A 25141-nucleotide genomic window follows, 5' to 3' on the forward strand; every position below is an offset into this window, starting at 1 on the left:
GACCACGAGCGCCTACATAAAATTATCCCTGTACAACATCAGAAATTTTGTCTCTAGAATTCTGGTTCATCCTGTACAAGGAAGTATTGTACGCTTTCTTCATCATTAGGATGTCATGAGAAGCATTGTTTAGTTTGATGGAACCACCTACTTCGTAATCTGCAGATTTAGGGGAGACTGATGTTGCCCACCAACGTGAAGTTCAGTCGTATTCCGGGCTAATAATACCGAATTCATCTACCGATTAGCCACCAGGCAAATAAATAGGATTTTTCATTTAGTACTGGAAGGGGAACATGTCATGCGCACAACGCAACCTTCTCTGAAGAATCTTCTACATCTACAACAACATTCTCGGAAGTACGGTGAAGTACATGTCACATATTACTTGAATATGACTGCTGAAGTGCCTCGGTTTGTACTGTAATTAGTCAATAGGTATGATGTTGCTGTATACTTCTAGATTCCTCATTTAATACCAGTTCATAAACCCTCTAAAGTAGGCATACACTGCGTTAGCTGACGTCTTCGTTGATCTGTATGCCAGTTCGGGTTTCTCAGCATCCGTGAAGTTCTTCCGCGAGTGACCGATCATTCGTGCTGCCATGCCTTGTATACGTTCAAAGTCCCTTGTCATTCCTGTTGTGTATGGGATCCTTATACTTGAGCAACATTCAACAACAGGTCACACTACTGTCTTGTAAGCAGTGCCCTTCGCAAACTGAAGCAGTTTTCTCAGTTTCCTACCAATGAGTAATAGGCACTTGCCTCCTGCGTTACCTACGATTGAAGTGGCGTAAGGTTTCCATTTCATATCTTCACAAAATGTAGCACACAGTTTGTGTAGCACATGTTATTGCAGTTGACTAACTCCATATTGGGATTTTATTGTTGTAGTCTCTGCTTTTGATTCTTGAGTTGATCTCTGATGTAAGTGCTCCACCACAGTGTTGTGTCACTGTCTTATATTCACGGAATTGCTTTGTGCAGAAAGGACGTGCTAGTATTTTACACCTCACTGCTTGTTACTACGGCATTGTTCTGAGTTCCAGCGTTAAGGAGAATTTTTTCTACGGAATCTATTCAGAGGCTGCATATATGCTTGTCGCTGTCGGATCCTGTTTCTAGGTACTCTTCATGCGTTGCTTCGGTGAAGCTCTCTGTCTGTGTGTTCAGTAGGGTCCATTTCTGTTCTTTTCCAATTATCATATTAATTTCTGATTCTCTCTTACCGTAGTCTAGATGTAAAGTGTTCGTGAAATTTTTGTTTTGTCTGTAGAAAAGCACTGTGTACCGGGGAATCTTCAGTCCCGTATGTAGAGGCTGGTGTCCGTCCCACACCCACGACGTTTAAGTGCGTAGGTAAGGTCCGTGTCCAGTTAGGAAATGCACCACATCACGCATAGGATTCATATGTTTGTTTCCTAACAGGGAGAAAATCATGTACTCCACGTCTCTTATCAATCAATGCCGATTCACTTTGCCATGTATGCGTCAGAGTTTAAGCTGACGCTTTGTTTGTGCAGCTACACAGGTAATTGTGTTCCCCTGGTTTACTCTCCCCAGCCGTAATCAGTACACCGTAGTCCGATATCTGATGGTGATATCGATCGGGTATACACCAAGTAGCAAACACAAACCACAATGCTTCCACTGAGGTGATACCGAACGCCCCCTATAGCTTGAACCAGACAGTCCTCTGCCCTCGTCTGACTTATATCTTGTTTGTAACTAATGTTATTCTATGTGCCCCTGTCTGCAAACTAAGTACTGAAAACCTACGTACTGATTCGAAGCTACCTTAGTTGCGTGTTCTGGTTTCTTGAAGAGGTATTCTGTATCCAATTGAATTTAGTTTATCAGTTTTTGTAACACTTTCTTCTGCTTTGTCTTTGTCAATTTTAAGTGTTTATGTAACTGTAGTTTCTCAACTACATGTACTTGAAGAAATCGTCTTACGATTGTTCGTTTGATATTTGTGTCCCCATTATTTAGTGGAAGGATCCGTTCTCAGGGCTCCCGTCAGTACATGTGTAGTCTGTTTTATTTTCTAGTGTCTTGAGTTTATTATTGTTACATTAGTGGTCGTGCGGTAGCGTTCTCGCTTCCCACGCCTGGATTCCCGGGTTCGATTCCCGGCGGGGTCAGGGATTTTCTCTGCCTCGTGATGACTGGGTGTTGTGTGATGTCCTTAGGTTAGTTAGGTTAAGTAGTTCTAAGTTCTAGGGCACTGATGACCATAGATGTTAAGTCCCATAGTGCTCAGAGCCATTTGAACCATTTGTTACATTAGTACACGATGACGTGGAGTGTTCGGTTGTGCTCTGTTCTTTGCAGAAACTACTGCCAGTTGATCATTTGCATACGTGAACACACTCTCAGCCCTATTATACCCATCCAATAAATACAGAAAGTGTTCAACAGCTGTATCCAAGAAGATGGGGCTGCAGATCGACCCTCTTGGACAGCCTTTCGCAATTAGTTTGGCTACTTTCCGATCCGCCCATTTGACGTTCTGCTACACCGTCTCTGCGGTAGTCCAGGAGAGCATAATATACAGAGCACTATACCTCCTGTTGTCTTAATTTGGCAAACATTGCAGGCTACCAAGGCTGCCAAATACATCTTTTATGACTATCGATCAAAGTTCTCATTTCCTGCGACTAACGTTCGTTGTGGCCACCTCAGGATAGACGACAGTAATTCAGAAGTAAGAATACAAAACGCTTCTTGTTGCTCGGTGGACACCATCTCGTCTCCACTCACACTGGGCTGTGAGCGAGAGAATGGGTGAACTAGTTGCAGCAGAGGTGCCCTACCGGTGACCGTATGAACCGGAAACACACTGCTGGAGACAAACTGAAGTATTAGTATTATGCGCAAGTTAATATTCACCATAAACTTGGATTGTCATTCATGTAGAGGATATTGGCCTACAAATCGAGTGAATCTTTCTGAAATGTAGTAAGACAAAGAAAAAAAAAAGAAGCACCACAAATTCATTATCCGAATGAGAGGGCACTTGGTAGATGTGATGTACACGTACAGACAACCTAATGATTACAACTTCAGATCAACAGGATGATTTATTCAAGAGAACCAACTTCGCAAATTGAGCACGTTGTTAGTGCGTGGATCCACCTCTGGCCCACCGCCATCCCGGCAGTCTCCAGAAACCCCTTCGACCTGAAATATCATTCACTGTAGTAGAATTGTCTTCATAGATGAATTCCGCTTCGAAATGAGCTCCGATGACCAGCGAAATCGTGTCTGAACACAATCCGGACAGTGGTGGTACACAACCGGACAGTTGGCCGTCAGCGGTCCAACAACCAGGAGTGGTGACCAGAGGTGCCTTTTCTGTCCTTTGCAGGACCCCTTTGGTTGTCTTTCGCGGCACCGTTACAGTACAGCGGTACGTCAACGATATTCTGCGCCACGTTTTACTGCTCTTCATGGCAAGCCATCTGGGCTTACTTTCCAGTTTACATTTCCCGCACACGGCAAGGGTCTCTACTGTTCGTCTTAGTGCTGACCAAACCCGAGCTTCACCAGCAAGGTCGCTGCATCTCTCCCCAAATAAGAACTTTTGGAATGCTATGTGCAGGGCCCCAAAATATCTGGAAATTATGATGTAAGGCACCAATTGGACAGAATTCGGCACGATATCCCTTGGGAGGATGTCCATCAACTTTAGTAATCAGTGGTAAGTCGACTAATTACTTGTATGAGGGCGTTACTGCCTGCTCACTTTGTGAAGCGCTTTCTCTTGAGTATATCATCCAACTCTTCTAAAGTTATAACCATTTGTTTGTCCGTACATGTACATGACATCTACCGATTTCTGTCCCACTCGTATAAATCCTTTGTTTCTTTTTTCCTTTCTTTTTTTATCACTGGTACAATTTTCATCGTGCTCTTACACTTACCGCTGGAAGGCGCTGAACTCTCTTTCGTCAATAAATAAATTCCATTTATACACACCTGGAAATTGTAATAAGAACACCGTGAATTCATTGTCCCAGGAAGGGGAAACTTTATTGACACATTCCTGGGGTCAGATACATCACATGATCACACTGACAGAACCACAGGCACATAGACACAGGCAACAGACCATGCACAATGTCGGCACTAGTACAGTGTATATCCACCTTTCGCAGCAATGCAGGCTGCTATTCTCCCATGGAGACGATCGTAGAGATGCTGGATGTAGTCCTGTGGAACGGCTTGCCATGCCATTTCCACCTGGCGCCTCAGTTGGACCAGCGTTCGTGCTGGACGTGCAGACCGCGTGAGACGACGCTTCATCCAGTCCCAAACATGCTCAATGGGGGACAGATCCGGCGATCTTGCTGCCAGGGTAGTTGACTTACACCTTCTAGAGCACGTTGGGTGGCACGGGATACATGCGGACGTGCATTGACCTGTTGGAACAGCAAGTTCCCTTGCCGGTCTAGGAATGGTAGAACGATGGGTTCTATGACGGTTTGGATGTACTGTGCACTATTCAGTGTCCCCTCGACGTTCACCAGTGGTGTACGGCCAGTGTAGGAGATCGCTCCCCACACCATGATGCCGGGTGTTGGCCCTGTGTGCCTCGGTCGTTTGCAGTCCTGATTGTGGCGCTCACCTGCACGGCGCCAAACACACATACGACCATCATTGGCACCAAGGCAGAAGCGACTCTCATCGCTGAAGACGACACGTCTCCATTCGTCCCTCCATTCACGCCTGTCGCGACACCACTGGAGGCGGGCTGCACGATGTTGGGGCGTGAGCGGAAGACGGCCTAACGGTGTGCGGGACCGTAGCCCAGCTTCATGGAGACGGTTGCGAATGGTCCTCGCCGATACCCCAGGAGCAACAGTGTCCCTAATTTGCTGGGAAGTGGCGGTGCGGTCCCCTACGGCACTGCGTAGGATCCTACGGTCTTAGCGTGCATCCGTGCGTCGCTGCGGTCCGGTCCCAGGTCGACGGGCACGTGCACCTTCCGCCGACCACTGGCGACAACATCGATGTACTGTGGAGACCTCACGCCCCACGTGTTGAGCAATTCGGCGGTACGTCCACCCGGCCTCCCGCATGCCCACTATACGCCCTCGCTCTAAGTCCGTCAACTGCACATACGGTTCACGTCCACGCTGTCGCGGCATGCTACCAGTGTTAAAGACTGCGATGGAGCTCCGTATGCCACGGCAAACTAGCTGACACTGACGGCGGGGGTGCACAAATGCTGCGCAGCTAGCGCCATTCGACGGCCAACACCGCGGTTCCTGGTGTGTCCGCTGTGCCATGCGTGTGATCATTGCTTGTACAGCCCTCTCGCAGTGTCTGGAGCAAGTATGGTGGGTCTGAAACACCGGTGTCAATGTGTTCTTTTTTCCATTTCCAGGAGTGTATGTTTAAGTGTTCACCTTTGAATGTGTCCCAGATATTGTCTACAGTCAATTGTGGAATGTATCCGTGTGTAATATACTCAATACAGAATTGCCTTCAACAGTCCCAGATGGAGCGCGCGGGCCGAGTGGGCATCCGGCTGGGACCAGCGCCTGTGGCACGTCCTGGGCAGCGGCAGCGGCAGTGGCAGTGGCAGTGGCGCGCAGCCCTACGGGGACCCAGGCAGGTGCAGTATCGAACCCCGACACATCCTTTTATTGAGACTCGCCACCCAGTTTACCCTGTTCACTATCTTTTCTAAGCGTGCTTCAGTTCATGCCTGAATAAGTTCTACCGAGCATATACCTTGGAATAGACTGTTTTTTTTAAGAGTATGAGCCGTCTGGTAGTTCTTCAAACTTTACGATGACTGTACTATTATTATGCCAACGGCCTTGTCGCACTGGTAACACCAGTTCCCGTCAGATCACCGAAGTTAAGCGCTTTCGGGCTGGGCCAGCACTTGGGTGGGTGACCATCCAGTCTGCCGAGCGCTGTTGGTAAGCGGGATGCACTCAGCCCCTGTGAGGTAAACTGAGGAGCTACTTGATTGAAAAGTAGCGGCTCCGGTCTCGGAAACTGACATACGGCCGGGAGAGCGGTGTGCTGACCACATGCCCCTCCATATCCGCATCCAGTGACGCCTGTGGTCTGGGGACGACACGGCGGCCGGACGGTGTCGTTGGGCCTTCACGGCCTGTTCTGGAGGAGTTTAGTTTTAGTATTATTACGACTGTCGAGCACAATAAATTTCAGAACAGGTTTCCACAGAGCTCCTACAGGAGGGGAGTGATAAATCAGGCACATTTATACCAAGTTCCGGGAAATGTCTCTCTCTTACTAAGCACGAGTCCTTGTAACGGCTGTATTCCTGCTGTCTAACAGATGCAACCAGCAGTTTATTTACGGCCACCATTATAAAACCTACACTGCTACGTACGAGTCGTTGCGGCTGACGGCTGTCCACATGCGTGACCACAGTTTTAAAATCTTATTTGGCAACTAAACAACTGCAACTCACTGCAATTGTGTCATCAAGAAGGGCGCTAAAATTAAAATGTACATAAATTAAACGAGGACCGTGGCTTCAGTAGTGCACGTATGCTGGCGTCTAACACTGTGAGGTTACAGAAAACGTCTGTTGGGTTTTTGACCTTTCAACAGAATCCGTCTTTGTCAGGGTTTAAGAAAATAATTATAATACGTATATCACGATGACGCCGACCAAATGTCGGATTATTATTATTTCTAATATTATTATTATGTAAATATTCTGCTAGTGGCATGTCAGTGTCTTCGTACAGAGAATTTCTGACCCCAATATTCGCTGTCTTTAGCTTCTTTCTTCAATCTGCTGCATGCCCTTCCGTCTTTCATGTCATCCAGATGTGTAATTCTTCTCCTTCTTCGTCCTCTAGTCTCTCTGGTCTTCCGTTCTATAACGCCGTTTATGGGCCCCTCGTGTCTATTATGTGTCCGATCCAGCTGATGTTCCTCTCAAGAGTTGTATTGGGAACATCATTACTCTCTCCTACTCAGTTCGTCATCGTCTCTCACCCACTGTCCACTTGATCTCCTCTATTCCCCTTCAGCAATACATTTCAAAACTTTTTCTGCATTTTTCTCATGGTCCACGTCTCTGCTCCGTACAGTACATTGTTCAAGTGCCTTTTTTAATTCAAAGCTCCCTTAATTCCAACCTCAACTCCTTGTTGAATGCGACTCTTATTCCAATTTCATTTCGTCAGTGGTCTTTCTGTGTTAGCAATCTTCTCAAGCACTTCAGATGCTTCACATTCTCCAGTTCTCGATTGTCGACAGTAATCCTCAAAGGTTTTTTCCGTTTAGATATTCACATCAGTTTAGATTTCTCAATGTTGATTAGCATCCCATATTCTCTTTGGGATTACACCAGCCGACTCGTCATATGTCACAGTCCTGTGTGATTTTTGGAGAGCATTTACTTACTTGATGATGTTAATGAGTCATCTGCATATCCTGAAGTTGCCGTATCCGTTCAAAGTTTCCCTCGCGACCCATTCTCCATACAGATTTAAGTCTTTCGGTGATAGACAACATCCTTACCTGATCCCTCTTCCCAATTCCACGCTGAAATTCAATCTCACCTTTCCTTTTTTACCCCGGCACAAGTTGAGAATTAGTCTCTAATCTCTTCAGTCTGTTCCTTGCTTTTGCAGGATGTTCATCAATTTCATCCATCTGACTTTGCCGAAGGCCTTATGCCAGTCTATCAAACAAGAGCGAACTTCTTCGTTAATAGCAAAAACTCTGACAAAATACAGACCATGGGCATCGCGTTACTGGTTCCTTTTCTTTTCCTAGATCTCAACTGGTCCTCTGCCATTACGTCTTCAATATTTTGTTCTAGACGTCTGTTGAGTATTCATCCAAAGATCGTCGCCACGTCTGATATCAGACTGACAGTTCTGTAATCACTAAATTTGTTGATTTGTTGTTTCTTCTTGACATAAACCACTGAGGCGTCCAAAGAGTTCTTAGGCCATTCGCAGATTTCGTAGATTTTGTTGACTAGTTGCGTCAGCGATTACAACCCTCCGTTTCCGACATCTTTCAGCAAATACACCGGCATGTCTCGGTCTCCTGTAGATTTCTTCATCTCCTTAATCGCTTTCTCTGCTTCGGCTGTCCGTATACTGGGACCTTTTCCGTCTCATTTCGCTGTCTTGCGGACGACGTTTCTCATTGTACAGTCCCTTTAGGTATTTTTATATTTTCAGCACCTCCGCTTGTCCTAAACTTTTGTCCCCTGGAGTCATGTACTCCGAAGGTCCTTTGTTCAAAAATGGCTCTGAGCACTATAGGACTTAACATCTGAGGTCATGAATCCCCTAGAACTTAGAACTACTTAAATCTAACTAAGCTAAGGACATCACACACATCCATGCCCGAGGCAGGATTCGAACCTGCGACCGTAGCAGTCGCGCGGTTCCGGACTGAAGCGCCTAGAACCGCTCGGCCACCACGGCCGGCGGTCCTTTGTTCTCGCTTCCTCCCGTCTCCTCCGTTTTCTGGCACAGGGGGTCATACCTTCCGTGTCTTTGTAGTTCCCATATTTCGCCGCACATTTCTTCTATGTAATAGTCTTTCGCTTTGTCTGTTTATCTCGTGAGTGTGCTGTTAAGTTTTCTTTATTCTTATTATTTAACAATTTCACGCTTCCTCCTTTCCTGCATCTTCAAGAGCATCTTATTGATGATTCAGGGTTTCCTTACTGTCTTTGGTTTCCTCCCAACTTCACTCTTTCAGTATTCACCAATACCAGTGCCGGGTACTGGTATAAAAAACAGCCAATAACTTTTCTTTTAATGGATGTCATCCTCACCTTGGTATTTCAGGAAAATTTTATATTACGGGCCATGATTTCACCACCGATATTTAGCCATTTTCAAGAATAAAACTGAAAAATTGCAAGGACAAAGAATATATACTTAGTCCTATCACTTCAGTAACAATATCATCCAAGTGGCAGTTACAAAACGACGTATTACTCACTCTTCGTGTTTCAACGCAGAAAAAAGTCACTTAAGTTAGTTACTGCTGCCGATGACTATGAGAAACCTTATCTAAAGACCGAAGTTATTCGTAAAGCTGACACGGTAAGAAGTCCGAGGACATTTTATCAAAGTGGGAACAGACATCTCACAGAAATTTCCCTTGAATATACCCTAAGCTGACTGTCAGAGAACCAGACGGTATGGCACACAAATCCTAAATTACCCTTACGTTGCTATCCGCGAGATATATTATATTCCTCCCTGACCAAATAATTGAGTCCGCTCCCATTACTAAAGAAATTTATTTCGTCGCGTGTTAGTGCGATAGTAATTTTAGATCTTCCACTGTGTACTTAGATAGTGATATCTTAGGCGAAGCTAGTGGCAGTGTGCGAGCTTATAACTACACACTTCTTTTATATGTTTCACTGGGGACAAATAATTTTGGTGACGGAATGTTCAATGTCTTTACATTGCTAGCGTGGATAAATAAGTTTTAAAAAATATCAGTATGTTCCTGACCTGTGTATAAAGTAACTAAATCTTTGTAATATTTTTTTTTGTATTATACATTTCGTTGTATGGACCATTTCCGGAAGCTATTAGAAATACCTGAAAGTAAATAATAATGATCTCTCATGTTTTCGTGGCATGATTGAGTTATAGTGTGCTGCTGGATGTTCTGCCTAGTTGTTTCCGCTGTATGTACAATATTTCGATGAGCGACGCAGCTATCTTCTTTAGGCCCTACGAGTTTTACTGTTATGGGTACCCACTGCCTTGAATGCAACCAGACTATGAACTACTGTTCGTCTCACACAACTATTCATAGCCGAGTTCGATTCCCGACGCTCACTACCCACTACGCCCTTTGATTATCTTTTGCTTTCCAAGACTTGTACTGATACTAGGTGTTAATTAAGTTCTCTCAGAGTTTGTCTCTTCTGCTAACGAGAGTTTAACAAAAATGCTGCCCTACTCTGTAACGTATCTTCCCTCCCTAGCAGGTATTAATGTGCGGGAAGTGTTTAAATTGTGTAAAAAGCAAGCAATGCATGAATAAAGGTTTGCCGCGGAAAAGAAAAATCACAAATGCGATTTCACGATGTGGTTAGTACTAGAATACACATCGAAAAGCAGTCAGATTCTTTGTTGTGCAGTGCCACTGTGATTATACTTTTAGGCCACTTTCGATGTATCACGCGCTGGTGGCTATTGTACACCACAATTTTTTGAAGGTTCGTTGACCGTGAAAGTACTATATTGACTTCCGGCATTAGTTCAGACTTCGTAGAAATAGATCTGCAGATTCGTCATTTTAAGAATACAATACTTAAATAATACGTCGAAGAAGCATTCGGTCGTTCTACCTTCAAATAATGTGAGCACAATTCCCGACACGTTCACCTGAAAATCTGACCTCAGCAAATAAAATTAATATCGTAATGATAAAGGGTTTATATAAAAACTGCAAACACTGTTAACTACGGAAGTGATAAACATTATTCGATAAATCCGATATTTTACGGTGTTTGCAACATGTACGCCCTACAAATCTGAAAAGTTTGAAGAGAAGATTCGAAGGAACTTAACAAGAAGAGAAACTTCTCTTCCATGTCTTGCGTCTTTCAAAAAACTGAATATGATTACTGAGTTTCTTTAACACATTTTATATATAGCACAGTCCCGAGCGGCCAGCAAGAGAGATTTTCAGAATACGATATCGGATGGGTGCTGCTATCAATGTTTATATCGACTTGTAACATAGTCGTTACAATTGGTTGTGTATGCAGTGATTATAACTATAAAATTACACCACATTTGTAATTATTTAGTTTCACGAAGATCCTGCAGATAAGAAACGTTGCGTTAAAGGACGGTTTAGTTAATTTTCTGTTGTAACGTAGTGTAGACATTTACTGAGTAGTGTCATTTTCCTGAAGTAACAAGAAATTGCTAGTGAACACCAGATGACCTGTCCAGCAAAGCAGAATTTTGTTCGCTACAGTTTCAGCCAAATCACTGAATATGGAACCTAAGAAACCTGTATGGAATGTAATACCTACATTATTCGACCTCTCAGATAACCCATCACGACTTTAGCTTCAGGGGAAACCACACAGAGGCGATAGTAAATCGTCAAAAGCAATAAAACTGTTTCCAACACAGGAGAAACCAGTTCCACGATTGCTACTAAATCTGAGCCAAAAACGGCAAGAATCTTCACCACATTCGCGTTTGAAACAAAATTAATTACATTTACAAAAATATTCTTGTATTAGAAAGTCAAGGGAAGTGTAAGAAACGATCACTCATTGGACTCCATAAAAAATTTCTGAAGTGTCGAGGAAAGTGCATATGTTAATAATAACATCGACTAACAGAAGTATATGCTTCTCAATAGTCTCTTACTATTAGAAAAGTAATCCTCCAATATGGACATACTCGAATGTACTTCTTCATGAATGAGTTGTAGCTTATGAAGCTGAATCAGTGTGATTCGGCTGTTGTTACATGCATTTCAAAATAATTCACGTCTATTGGTAACTAACTAAACACAACCACTATTCCGCTAATTTAGCGAAAAATAATTGAAAACAAACATTATCCTTACAATGCACGTCACTGTCTGTTTTCTCACTGCTTGGAGCGCTAGAAAAGCTCCAGCTGTAAAACTGTAGCAAAGAAAATTTTTTGTGGTAAGCCCAAACTACTGAGGTCATCGGTCCCTAGGCTTACACACTACTTAATCTAACTTAGATTATCTTACGCTAAGGACAACACACACACCCATTCCCAAGGGAGGACTCTAACCTCCGACGGGGGGGAGCCGCGCGAACCGTGGTAATCAGCCTTAAACGGCACGGCTAACCCGCGCGCCAAAAACTGTAACAATTTTCGCACCAGAATGTGTTCTGGCCGTATTTAATAGACTGTGGTGTACACAATGCGATTGCAGCGCACCAAGTGGTCGGAATTTACGCTGTTGAGTTGGGCGAGATCTTCTGAAAACAAAATCCCAACTTAATTCTTTCTAACAGTCTGTAGAATTGTTTTTACAAAGAGGAAGGTCAGTAGCGCAAGAAACTGCAGCAACAACAAGAAGAAGACGCCACTTTTTTTCTGACAACCCTACTAGGTGTGCACTGCTTCATTAGCGAACAGTTTATTTACGAATTTCTTGTAACCTACAACATTTACTGCATACTATTGTGTCCTTTAAGAACAAAAAAATTGCTAGTAAACAGAAGAAGATCTGATCTTTTGCAGAAAGGCGTGGCATATCTACACAGAACCGTAAATTTTACGTCACTACACTTACAGTCAAATCAGTGAATGGCAAACGTAGGAAACGTATACGGCATGCAATACTAACTTCAGTTAACGTAGCCGATAGGCTACCACAACTGTAGCTGAAAGAATACCCACACAGACGTGGTAATAAAAGAAGAGAAGCAATAAAACTATTTTCCAACAAAGAAGAAACCCAGTTCGTGAACGGCTGCCGCACCTGGGGCACAAACGGCAATAATTTTCCAGACATTCGCTTCTGAAGCAAAAATATATACATTTGCAAAACTACTTATGTAATAGAAAGGTACAATTAATATTCGATCTGTAATCTCTGGGGCTACAGGCACAATTGGTGATATGGATTTCTTAGAGACTGAAGATTTCTTTATGCGAACAATAAAAATAAAATAAAATAATACATATTATGCAAGATATATTTCAACTAGGAGCATTATTGAAATTGAATGCGTCTTCATTGTTTATTAATTTTCTGACGTTTTTAATTCGATAGGCTCCTCATTTATGCTGTTCCAGACTCTTGGTGTTTGCATCACGATAGTGGCCTTGTCGTATTTGGTAGTTTGATTATATTGCAGAGGTGCTTAGGTTTGTTATGCACATTGTGATCCTGGCCTCCTTTCTTATCTCAACCAGCATGTCAGCAGAAAAGTAAGTTCGCCCTGTTTTCTAAGTTCCATCGAGAATATTATGTTCCAGAATCTCTGTAAGCTTTTCCGCTCCATGTAGCCACAATACAAATGTGTCGTCCACGTACCGATAGAAGCACATTGGTTACAAAGTGACGGATTCTAGTGCCTTCAACTCGAGAGATCAAACATTTTCAAACAGAACAGACATCGCCGAAGAATTACAATGCCAAGGAATAGCGTTCCGATAGGCTGAGTACTCAGATCGTCGCAGCTAAAATGAAGAACACTGACGAAGCGGTTAAAACTGAGACCAAGAGAGAGAAGCTAAAGCCGCGACGGGTAGCGGCGCTGTCAGGGGATTCCTATCACGGTTCGCGCGGCTCCCCTCGCCGAAGGTTCGAGTCCTCACTTTGGCATGGGCATGTGTGTGTTGTCCTTAGCGTAAGTTAATCTCAGATTAAGTAGTGTGTGAGGCTAGGGACTGCTGACCTTAGCAGTTTGGTCCCATAAGATCTTACCACAAATTTCCAAATTTCTCCAGAGAAGCTTGAAATCGTTTATCTATCTTAAACTGGCCGAATATATGGAGATATAGGTCTACTACGACGGAAGCATGGCAACCAGTGCTCTACGCTCTCTCCAACTGAGGTAAAATATATTCCATGTAAAGTTATAGACGATTTAGGCCTCCGAATGCCGGATGTGTATCGTATTCCATCCGAATGTGGCATGACTTACATGGACCAGACTATCAGAACGTTCAAGGATAGAACTTAGGAATATTAGCGACAAATCCGACTAAAGAAACTAAGGAAAACAGGTGTCGCCCAGCCCTCCCTCGAATTATGTGATGAGACCAGTAAAGTAGTACAGACGCCAAGCTCCTGGGACAGCATAATTGCCGACCGGTGTGGCCAAGCGGTTCTAGGCGCTTCAGTCTGGATTCGCGCGACCGTTACGGTCGCAGGTTCAAATCCTGCCTCGCGCATGGATGTGTGTGATGTCCTTAGGTTAGTTAGGTTTAAGTAGTTCAAAGTTCTAGAGGACTGATGACCTCATATGTTAATTCCCATAGTGCTCAGAGCCATTTGAACCATTTGACAGCATAAATAACGAGTCCATCGAAATAAAAATTCAGAAAATCGAATAAACAGGGAAGGTGGTTTCAGTTTAAATAATCTTGGGTTCCAACACTCAATTTATTAAAAACTCAGTGGCCATCACAACTTGTCAAAAGCTGACAGAATTTGTGTTTCGCGGAATGCCAGTGCGAGTTCTGAGACACAAAAGAGAGTTGAATAGTTTAGTCGGCCTCAGGAATCGTAATCGACAATAAACAGCTGCAAGAGATAAACAACTGGTCGTATGATATTTCAAGGCCTGCGTTATTGTGATTACGATGCAAGGTTCCTTTGGACGTGCATGGATGTCGAAAGGAACAGTCTTCCTTTGTACATTCATGTATGTCCTAAGGAACAGTCACTGCGGCGACCACAGCAGTTCCGAAACACATAAAATGAATTCGCAATTCCGAACAAGGACTACCAACAGCTGTATTTGCGAATGACGACAACGAAAATCTTTGCCGGACCGGCAGATCTTATGTATGTCGTCAAGTATGCGTCAACAGTTCAGTTTGGTTGGATTCCAGGCAGTCAGTTCACATAGGATAATAGAAAAACTCTCAGTACCTGGAGATAATGTTGGGTCGGTGGTCGATTTGATTGGGTTAATAGGGGGGCAGAGACCAAACAGCGAGGTCATCGGTCTCATCGGATAAGGGAAGGAATTCGGCCCTGCCCTGTCAAAGGAACCATCCAGGCATTTGCTTGAAGTGATTTAGGGACATCACGAAAAATCTACATCAGGATGGCGTGACGCGATATTGAACCGTCGTCCTCCCGAATACGAGTCCAGTGTGCTAACCATTGCGCAACCTCTCTCGGTGGTGGTCGATATGTGCTAAAAATGGAAACAACAACTTCGAAGCACGCTCGGAAGCTCGCTATTAGGTAAAGAGTTGTGTGGCATCATTCAGCGGTAGACACAGGGTGGCTATTACGACGCCTAGTAGAGACGCTTTTATTCCATCACGAGAAAATGCCTGTGAGCACTATGGGACTTAACATTTGTCATCAGTCCCCCAGAACTTCTTTTTTAATGAAAAAGAAAAAAAATTAAAAAAACCTAGAACTTAGAACTACTTAAAGCTACCTAGCCTAAGGACATCATACACATCCAGGCCCGACGCATGATTCGAACCTGCGACCGTAGCAGTCTTGCGGTTCCGGACTGAAGCGCCTAGAACTTCTCGGCCACCGCAGCTGGCCCAGCGCGAACAGTTGCTTATTATTACGCTTATGTGAGAGTTGGTTTTAAACATATATTTTGATGTATGTTGAGTGTGCTGTCATGGTAGTCTCTGTGTTTTGTAGAATGAAACACGGTGCAAGCGTATAGCCTACCGCTATGAATAACACCATGGCGAGTCCGGTATAGCGCCTCTGTTCGACGAATGGACCACCATAGACCATTTCGCATGATCTCACTTCATGAAACACTGCGATGAGGTTTGAAATTTAATCCAGAACATTTGTTGAAAGTCTGGAACTATACGCCACTGCGTCTCCTCCCCGTACCAGCCTAACACCGGCAGTGATAGTTTACTCCACTACCAGCATTCGCGCTGAGTCGAACGCCACAGCAAGGAAATGCGTTAGCGAACGCGGTAACGGAGTCTGGGATCCGTGGAAAATGTCGTTTTTGTGGACCTACATAATGATACCTAGCATTTATGTTCAGTTTGTACAAGTCGCTTTCCATGCAGGTCCCGTTGAGTTCACATACATTTGAATTCATTCGCTCCAGTGCCGAAGTCTTATGCAATTATTTTCCGGTTGGGCTGTTCAGGAGACTCCCCATTTTTGTGGTCAAGCGAAGAGGCAGAACGTATTTGCCGTAAACTGTTCTCCCATTGCCATTTAATTATTTGGTTTCTCTGAAATTCATTACTGCCTCTGGACACATTTTAACGTTAAAACGAAATCCACAATATTACGCAACTACAAACATTTTTTATTTTGTGTGTCGGTATTATTTATTATATTCTGTGATGGACGAGATATAGAGTGATGGAAATGGAAAGTATTATACACGAACGATACACTAACTGAAAACTAACAAGCAGAGACGCTAGTATTTGAATGCCTGTCGGGTTCGTTACTTATGCGAGCTTTTTTCCAGTTTTTTTCAGTACAAAAGTAAACCATTCCTGCAGATGCAGAATCGTTTGCTTCTAACTTAATTGGAAAATTTCAGGGGGGGGGGGGGGGACAGACAACATAACACCTCAGACAATACGCAAGTGTAAATTATCGCTAGCTTTCAGCTTCTGAGAAAGGTCGAATCATTGGTAATAGAGACAAGGAGCCATCACAGCTGACTGATGAAATAAGCACAATTGTGGAAGGAAAGAAGGGAAAGCACGCGTCCCTCCTGAAGCACTACTACAAGACAGGACAGTAGCATTGTTCGACTGGCTCTGAGCAACGTACGGATTACAACAGCAGCGGTTACAGACACTGTGTCAGCATGAAACGGCGGTAACAGCTTACTGAACGACAGATTGAAAACTCGAACTTGTTTCTGTTGTTTGAGGCTCACACTGTACCACAGACAAAGCGGCTCTGAGCACTATGGGACTTAACATCTGAGGTCATCAGTCCCCTAGAACTTAGAACTACTTAAACATAACTAAGGACATCACACACATCCATGCCCGAGGCAGGATTCGAACCTGCGACCGTAGCATCAGCGCGGTTCCGGACTGAAGCGCCTAGAACCACTCGGCCACAACGGTCGGCTATCAAGCAAACTTCATGAACCGATATAGTACGTTTTTTAGGCATTCCTCAAGGTAACGTTCGAAGGTAGTTTGCTTCGTTGCCACAACTATACAACCGTGTATTTATACCCGTGGAGTCACACCTCTTACTTACGATGATCGACAACAGGTCTGAATGGAATGGAAGTTGTACCATTTAATACTCGTCATGCGACGTAATCGAATTAAAATCAAATGTTACTGAGTGAATTAGATTATGAAACGAGGTACTTAAAGTAGTAGATGAGCTTTGCTGTTAGGGCAGCAAAACAACTTACGATGGGCGAAGTAGACAGAACATAATATGTAAACTGGCGTTTTCAGAAAAATGCTTTCTGAAGAAGAGAAATTTGTTAGCATGGAATATTGATTTAAGTGTTAGAAAGTCCTTTCTGAAAGTGACTTAATGGAATGTAGCCATGTATGTATTCGGTCTCCGAAACTGACATACGGCAGGGAGAGCGGTGTGGTGACCACATGCCCCTCTATATCCACATCCAGTGACGGCTATGATCTGAGAATGACACGGCGGTCGGTCGGTACCGTTTGGCCTTCATGGCCTGTTTGGGAGGTGTTCAGTTTTTTTTTCAGTCATGTATGGAAGTCAAACATGGACGGTAAACAGCTAGACAAGAAGAGGACAGAAGATTTTTAAATGGAGAATACTTAAGATTAGACTGGTAGCTCACTTACCCAGTGAGATGACATTGAACAGAACTTGGGAGGAAAGAAATTTGTGACACAATCTGACTAGAATAAGGAATCGATTGATATGACACATTTTGAGACATCAAGGGATCACCAGTTTAGAATTTATGGGAAGTGTGGGCGGGTAAAAATCGTAGAGGAAGTCCAAGAGATCATTAGAGTAAGCAAATATAGAAGGATGTAAGTTCCAGTAGTAAGTCCGAGATGAAGAGGTTTGCACAGGATACTGTAACGTGGAGAGCTGCATCAAACCAGTTTCGGACTGAAGACCATAACGACATAAGGTGTGGTGAACATTCCCACAAAATCTGAAAAATATGGGACTGCTGCTCTATCATGCTCCATCAGTGTAATTTTAGAATGCACCCAGTAATTTGTAAGCGATCGGCCTGCGCCGCTTCACTAGTGCGAGTCAGTACGTTAGTTGTGAGGTGTATTGTGGAGAGTACAGTGAGGTTGCTTGTGCATGCAGGCCGGACAGCGGCCTAGTTCCGCCCCCGCCAATGCCTGCTACGCCGCCGCCCACGCCGCCGCCGCCGCCTCCCTGTCGCAGCACGGCCGCCACGCCGGTCACCGCAGCAGGCGCCGCCCACAACCCGCCGCCCACTCAGAGGTAACAGACAAACCCAATCTGTCGTCATGGCTATACTGTTCCCTTTTGAAGTCATGTCCACTCGTTCGTGACCAGATTGTATTAGTGACACGCATTTTCATATCATCAAAAGCTTTTGTTTTCTTCCGAGACATTGCTATTTACACTTCGCTGCTGCAAATGCTGTTCGCTTCTGCAGCCGACACTTCGCGTACCACAGAGTAACCGAGGCGCAGTCCGTGGCCGCCGCCAGCCACCACCAGGAGGCGTTCGTCGCCGTGTCTATGGTGGAGCTGCCTGGCAACCACTCGCGGAACCACTCCAACAAAAACCATGACCAGACACAGCAGCAGCAGCAGCACCAGCACGTCTCACCCGAGGTATGAACAACAGCGTGTGTACAGTAGCCAGCGGCTGCGCGGGATTAGCCGAGCGGTCTGAGGCGTTGCAGTCATGGACTGTGCGGCAGGTCCCGGCGGAGGTTCGAGTCCTCCCTTGGACATGGGTGTGTGTGTTTGTCCTTGGAATAATTTAGGATAAGTAGTGTGTAAGCTTAGGGACTGACGACCTTAGCAGTTAAGTCCCATAAGATTTCACACACATTTGAACATTTTAGTAGCTAGCGTAATTAAAAATAGTTTTGCTAAAATCACGCTTTCACTGCTGATCAAATAAAATATATGACCTAAGAAAACTAACCGAGAACTGTTAATAGCTGAAATCAAAAGTATAGGTTTCTAGAAGCACATCACTGAGAAAACATTCTAGCATCTTGGAACTTTGTTGGAGAATATACCTTCTATTGAGGGGATAAGATCTGTTCTCATTTTTAAGTTTCAGAAGACTCAAACATTTTCTAAAACTATAACAAATATGAATCAAATTTACAGTAATTTATCACATACATGATGCTCTCTCTCTGTCTCTCTCTGTCTCTCTCTCTCTTTCTCTCTCTTCTCTCTCTCTCACACACACACACACATTGTTTACGTTCCTTTCGTTCGAGCTCCATCCCTAGAAAATATAGTTAAGCATCAAACATTTACGTTAATAATTAACTTTTTGGCTAGTTAGTTGAAAAGAAATCTTTATGCAAGACCTCCTCTTTCTGGCCATATTATGCTGAATGAAATTGATCTTGCTACCCGCAGTACTTGACCTGGCTACATAGAAGTCGAGAGGCACTGTTTTTAAAAAATGCGGTTACGGCTTTGGGTATGTATAGTACATCTCCATTTGTTAAAGAAGATAAACGTTTCGTATGCCCCAATGTGATACTAGATAGGGTGATTCAGCTGCCCCAAATACTGGGTTTTCTATAGATCGCCACACCTTCAAATATCATGTGTGATATTTTCATATTCTTTCAGTCGCTACGCGCAAACCACTAGACCTACAGAAAAAATAAAAGGGACGTTTTTGTAGGAAATTTAATGTAGTTAAAATTTGTACAGCGATACCTCTTCGTTGAAGGGCACGGTTTTCGAGTTATTCAAGAAAATTGAATTTGTAGATGGCTTTTGAATGTTTCTCTTGAATAATTTCAAAACTATGTAATCTAGTGGAAACGTATTCCGGTAAAAACTTTAGCTGCATTAAATGTCCTACGAAAAGGCCATGATATTTTTTTAAGTAGGACCAATAGCCTGTACGTAACGAGCAAGAGAATAAGAAAGTCTTCCACATGATATTTGAAAGTGTTGCAGATTGCATACATCCCAGCGTTATGGGCAGCTGAATAACCCTGTATACTGAAAAACATCAAGTTACAAGAACTAAAATTGCGGTTATGAAAGTACCTGGCGAGTTAAGACTGTATACCAGACTGGAAGTCGAACCTCGGTTGTCAGACTAGAAGTCGAGACTTGGATCTGGTCCCTTCGTGGGCAAGTGCTCTACCGACTTAGCTATCCAAGAACGTCTCACGACGCCCTCTCCTCCACTGCCCCTCACCACACTGCTTCACATCCGCCAGCACCTCATCTTCTACTTTCCAAACTTTACAGAATTTGTCCCGTATACCTCGCGGAATTAGCACTCCTGGAGGAAACGGTATTGTGCAGACAGGGCTTAGCCACAGCCTTGAGGACAGTTTTAAAAATGTATTTTCACCTTGCTGTGGAGTGTGCTCTTATATAAAACTACCTGGCACATTAAAACTGTATGCCACATCCGGACTCGCAGTTGGGAATTTTGGGACTGCCCCTTTTTCAGTGCACCGAACATTCACGAACAGAATGTGCCATCAACCGGTAACAAAAACAAAAACAGACATTAGATCATTGTCGCGGGGCATTGTCGAATTTGGGTTAGACCGAACGATCACTTGCTCCCAATCAACCAAAAGATGATTGAACTCCATGATTATCAGCGTAACTAAGTCCCTCAATGCTGCTAACCAAAGCGCTTAATTGATCAAAGGGAATGGGCTTACAAGCACAGGAGATGCAAGATCGATTCTCGGGCCTCATCCCTTCCAGTATGTTACCAACAATATGTCCCTCGGGAACTTGAAGTTCTAAGGCCAAAACAGAGATTCTAAACCGTTTGTTATAGTTACTCAAGGCCTCGTTACTTGATTGCAACTGATACTGCAGCTCGTTGTTCAAACAGGGTGACGCCTTGAAACAGATCACCCGTTGACACAACTCCTTCAACCCTTTTGCCTCGCGCAAATTATCAGCAAATATTTGGCTCAGTGTTTCGTTAGTTAACTGATTCTCTAACTGAAGAACCTGATCATGAGGCAAATTCAATGCGTTCGCATGTGGCTCAAATCTAACCGAAAGCCATGAAACCACGTTGATGTCGCTCACCGACTCAGTGGGCTATTTATCAGTTTCCCTCAATAAAATTCCTACAGGGTGTGGTAGGTTACTGAAATTACTCGTACAAAGGGACTGAGCTTAAGAAAACGCCTGACTAGGATTACTCAAACGGACTTAAGTATCAGAACCTGGTCCCCACTAGAGCTTGCTACATCCTCTAACGCAAACTGATTTGCAACATCTTGCACTTCGGTAACCTGACCCTGCCGTTGTTGAATAATTTACAACTGTTTGGCATCAGGCTTAAAATGGCCAAGATCATTAATCAGATTTTCCCAACGCAAAAATAGTGCCTGAAGGCCAGCGAGTTGTTTACAAGTGGGTCAAGCGCCGTCATGAAAATCGATGTTCAGAACTACACTGGCAAATGCAGCAGTATAATGTGGCATCGCGTCTCCTGCCTGTGAGGTAACGGGCGAATTGTGGCGCCCTGAAAATATTCTAAGCTCGGAGTTGGCGTGGCTGCACGGGCCGTTCGGTGGGCGCGGGCCGCTCGGCTGGCCGACCACGTGGTGCCGGACGTTGGCCGAACCAAGATTTGTCCAGTGCGAGCTGGTGGCTGGGAATTCCATGTTGACACTATGTCGAAGAGACTTGCATGCCGGGCGTGCCAAAGATGGCGGACTTTGTGAAACCTTAATGGCAGACATTTCACAATTCGTATAGAAATTAATAGTAGCCAGAGGAATCATGATACCTCAAAAAGAAACATGTACATTACCATTATTTGTAAGACGATTGTGATGGTGTAATCAGATTTTAAATATCTTTATTAGTTTAAAGTTTAGTATCTGACTGTAAATTATACAACAAACACCCAGCAACGGATTTCCAGAATCTAAGCGGTTCATCCGATTTTGTCGCTCGACGTGTCTTTAGAAAACTGTTAGTCTAAACCTAAATTGATATAAATTACAGGTATGTAACTTGATTAGTACATGAATTATTGGATGTCAAAGTGGCCGATTACTATTGATCACGTCAGGGCATAAGTACGAGGTGCATTCAAGTTCTAAGACATCCGATTTTTTTTCTCCGGATTGGAAAGATATAGAAACATGTGCATTGTTTTAAAATGAGGCCGCGTTCATTGTCAATACGTCCCAGAGATGGCAGCACCGTACGGCAGATGGAATTTTACCGCCAGCGGCGAGAATGAGAACTGTTTTAAATACTTAAAATGGCGACGTTTTCCTTACTTGAACTGCGTGCAGTCATTCGTTTTCTGAATTTGCGTGGTGTGAAACCAATTGAAATTCATCAACAGTTGAAGAAGACATGTGGTGATGGAGTTATGGATGTGTCGAAAGTGCGTTCGTGGGTGCGACAGTTTAATGAAGGCAGCACATTGTGTGACAACAAACCGAAAAAACCTCGGGCTCGCACAAGCCGGTCTGACGACATGATCGAAAAAGTGGAGAGAATAGTTTTGGGGGATCGCCGAATGACTGTTGAACAGATCGCCTCCAGAGCTGGCATTTCTGTGGGTTCTGTGCACACAATCCTGCATGACGACCTGAAAATGCGAAAAGTGTCATCCAGGTGGGTGCCACGAATGCTGATGGACGACCACATGGCTGCCCGTGTTGCCAAGCAATGTTGACGCGCAACGACAGCATGAATGGGACTTTCTTTTCGTCGGTTGTGACAATGGATGAGACGTGGATGCCATTTTTCAATCCAGAAACAAAGCGTCAGTCAGCTCAATGGAAGCACACAGATTCACCGCCACCAAAAAGATTTCGGGTAACCGCCAATGCTGAAAAAATGATGGTGTCCATGTTCTGGGACAGCGAATCCTTACCCATTGCTTTCCAAATGGGACTACGGTAACAGGTGCATCCTACGAAAATGTTTTGAAGAACAAATTTCTTCCTGCACTGCAACAAAAACGTCCGGAAAGGGCTGCGCGTGTGCTGTTTCACCAAGACAACGCACCCGCACATCGAGCTAACGTTGCGCAACAGTTTCTTCGTGATAACAACTTTGAAGGGAGTCCTCATGCTCCCTACTCACCTGACCTGGCTCCTAGTGACTTTTGGCTTTTTCTAACAACGGAAGACACTCTCCGTGGCCGCACATTCACCAGCAGTGCTGTTATTGCCTCAACGATTTTCCAGTGGTCAAAACAGACTCCTAAAGAAGCCTTCGCCGCTTCCATGGAATCATGGCGTCAGCGTTGTGAAAAATGTGTACGTCTGCAGGGCGATTACGTCTAAATGAGTAGTTAATTAGAAATAAAATCGGAGGCCTTAGAACTTGAATGCACCTCGTACTACAAAGTTAGACGAAGAAACGAGAGCAGCATGCTTATAAATATATTTATTCATCTATGTCTTCGTTTATATCCTAGATATACTATTCATGAAGAAATTGGTCAATTATTTACTGTATTTAGAAAACACAGAAACCTTAAGCTACAGGCCTACTTTGTTTCTAATCTTTCGATATATTTTTATATAATCGTTTATATATTTAATAATGTGTGTTAGAGCGTGTTTATGGTCCACCCGTAGAAATATTTATTTAATTTCAAGTTATTTAAATGTAAATCCAGTATTTCGTATGTGCTTCAATATGTTTGTGAATGTACGTTGACTTGAAGACATGGAGGGAGCGCTATCGCCAGTCAAAGCGCTCATTACTAAGGGAGGCAACTACCAAAGTGAAGAATGGAGGGGTAGTTCTGAAGAGCGCGTCGCGAGGGACGGTACGCGAGAGGACACGGCTGAGTGCTGGACGTGACACTGCAACGGATGCACGGTCGCGGCAGGGACTTGGAGAGTGTGGAGCGGTTTGCGCGTGGTCGCGACAGATAGAAATACACTCCTGGAAATGGAAAAAAGAACACATTGACACCGGTGTGTCAGACCCACCATACTTGCTCCGGACACTGCGAGAGGGCTGTACAAGCAATGATCACACGCACGGCACAGCGGACACACCAGGAACCGCGGTATTGGCCGTCGAATGGCGCTAGCTGCGCAGCATTTGTGCACCGCCGCCGTCAGTGTCAGCAAGTTTGCCGTGGCATACGGAGCTCCATCGCAGTCTTTAACACTGGTAGCATGCCGCGACAGCGTGGACGTGAACCGTATGTGCAGTTGACGGACTTTGAGCGAGGGCGTATAGTGGGCATGCGGGAGGCCGGGTGGACGTACCGCCGAATTGCTCAACACGTGGGGCGTGAGGTCTCCACAGTACATCGATGTTGTCGCCAGTGGTCGGCGGAAGGTGCACGTGCCCGTCGACCTGGGACCGGACCGCAGCGACGCACGGATGCACGCCAAGACCGCAGGATCCTACGCAGTGCCGTAGGGGGCCGCACCGCCACTTCCCAGCAAATTAGGGACACTGTTGCTCCTGGGGTATCGGCGAGGACCATTCGCAACCGTCTCCATGAAGCTGGGCTACGGTCCCGCACACCGTTAGGCCGTCTTCCGCTCACGCCCCAACATCGTGCAGACCGCCTCCAGTGGTGTCGCGACAGGCGTGAATGGAGGGACGAATGGAGACGTGTCGTCTTCAGCGATGAGAGTCGCTTCTGCCTTGGTGCCAATGATGGTCGTTTGGCGCCGTGCAGGCAATCAGGACTGCATACGACCGAGGCACACAGGGCCAACACCCGGCATCATGGTGTGGGGAGCGATCTCCTACACTGGCCGTACACCACTGGTGATCGTCGAGGGGACACTGAATAGTGCACGGTACATCCAAACCGTCATCGAACCCATCGTTCTACCGTTCCTAGACTGGCAAGGGAACTTGCTGTTCCAACAGGACAATGCACGTCCGCATGTATCCCGTGCCACCCAACTTGTTCTAGAAGGTGTAAGTCAACTACCCTGGCCAGCAAGATCTCCGGATCTGTCCCCCATTGAGCATGTTTGGGACTGGATGAAGTGTCGTCTCACGCGGTCTGCACGTCCAGCACGAACGCTGGTCCAACTGAGGCGCCAGGTGGAAATGGCATGGCAAGCCGTTCCACAGGACTACATCCAGCATCTCTACGATCGTCTCCATGGGAGAATAGCAGCCTGCATTGCTGCGAAAGGTGGATATACACTGTACTAGTGCCGACATTGTGCATGCTCTGTTGCCTGTGTCTATGTGCCTGTGGTTCTGTCAGTGTGATCATGTGATGTATCTGACCCCAGGAATGTGTCAATAAAGTTTCGCCTTCCTGGGACAATGAATTCACGGTGTTCTTA

The 25141-nt window shown here is 44.8% G+C and overlaps 1 protein-coding gene across 2 annotated transcripts in view; it reads left to right on the plus strand.

Annotated features, from left to right (window-relative positions):
- LOC126170827 (serine/arginine repetitive matrix protein 1-like) overlaps nucleotides 1-25141 on the plus strand; it is a 594764-nt gene that overhangs the window by 546766 nt on the left and 22857 nt on the right. For both annotated transcript variants that reach the window (XM_049920751.1, XM_049920754.1), the window contains exons 9-10: nucleotides 17983-18123; nucleotides 18302-18482. In XM_049920751.1, coding sequence (XP_049776708.1) covers nucleotides 17983-18123; nucleotides 18302-18482 — 322 coding nt within the window. The remainder of the gene's footprint in view (nucleotides 1-17982; nucleotides 18124-18301; nucleotides 18483-25141) is intronic.

The sequence above is a fragment of the Schistocerca cancellata genome, chromosome 1 (genome assembly GCF_023864275.1).
Source record: "Schistocerca cancellata isolate TAMUIC-IGC-003103 chromosome 1, iqSchCanc2.1, whole genome shotgun sequence".
In the NCBI taxonomy this organism is placed as follows: domain Eukaryota; kingdom Metazoa; phylum Arthropoda; class Insecta; order Orthoptera; family Acrididae; genus Schistocerca; species Schistocerca cancellata.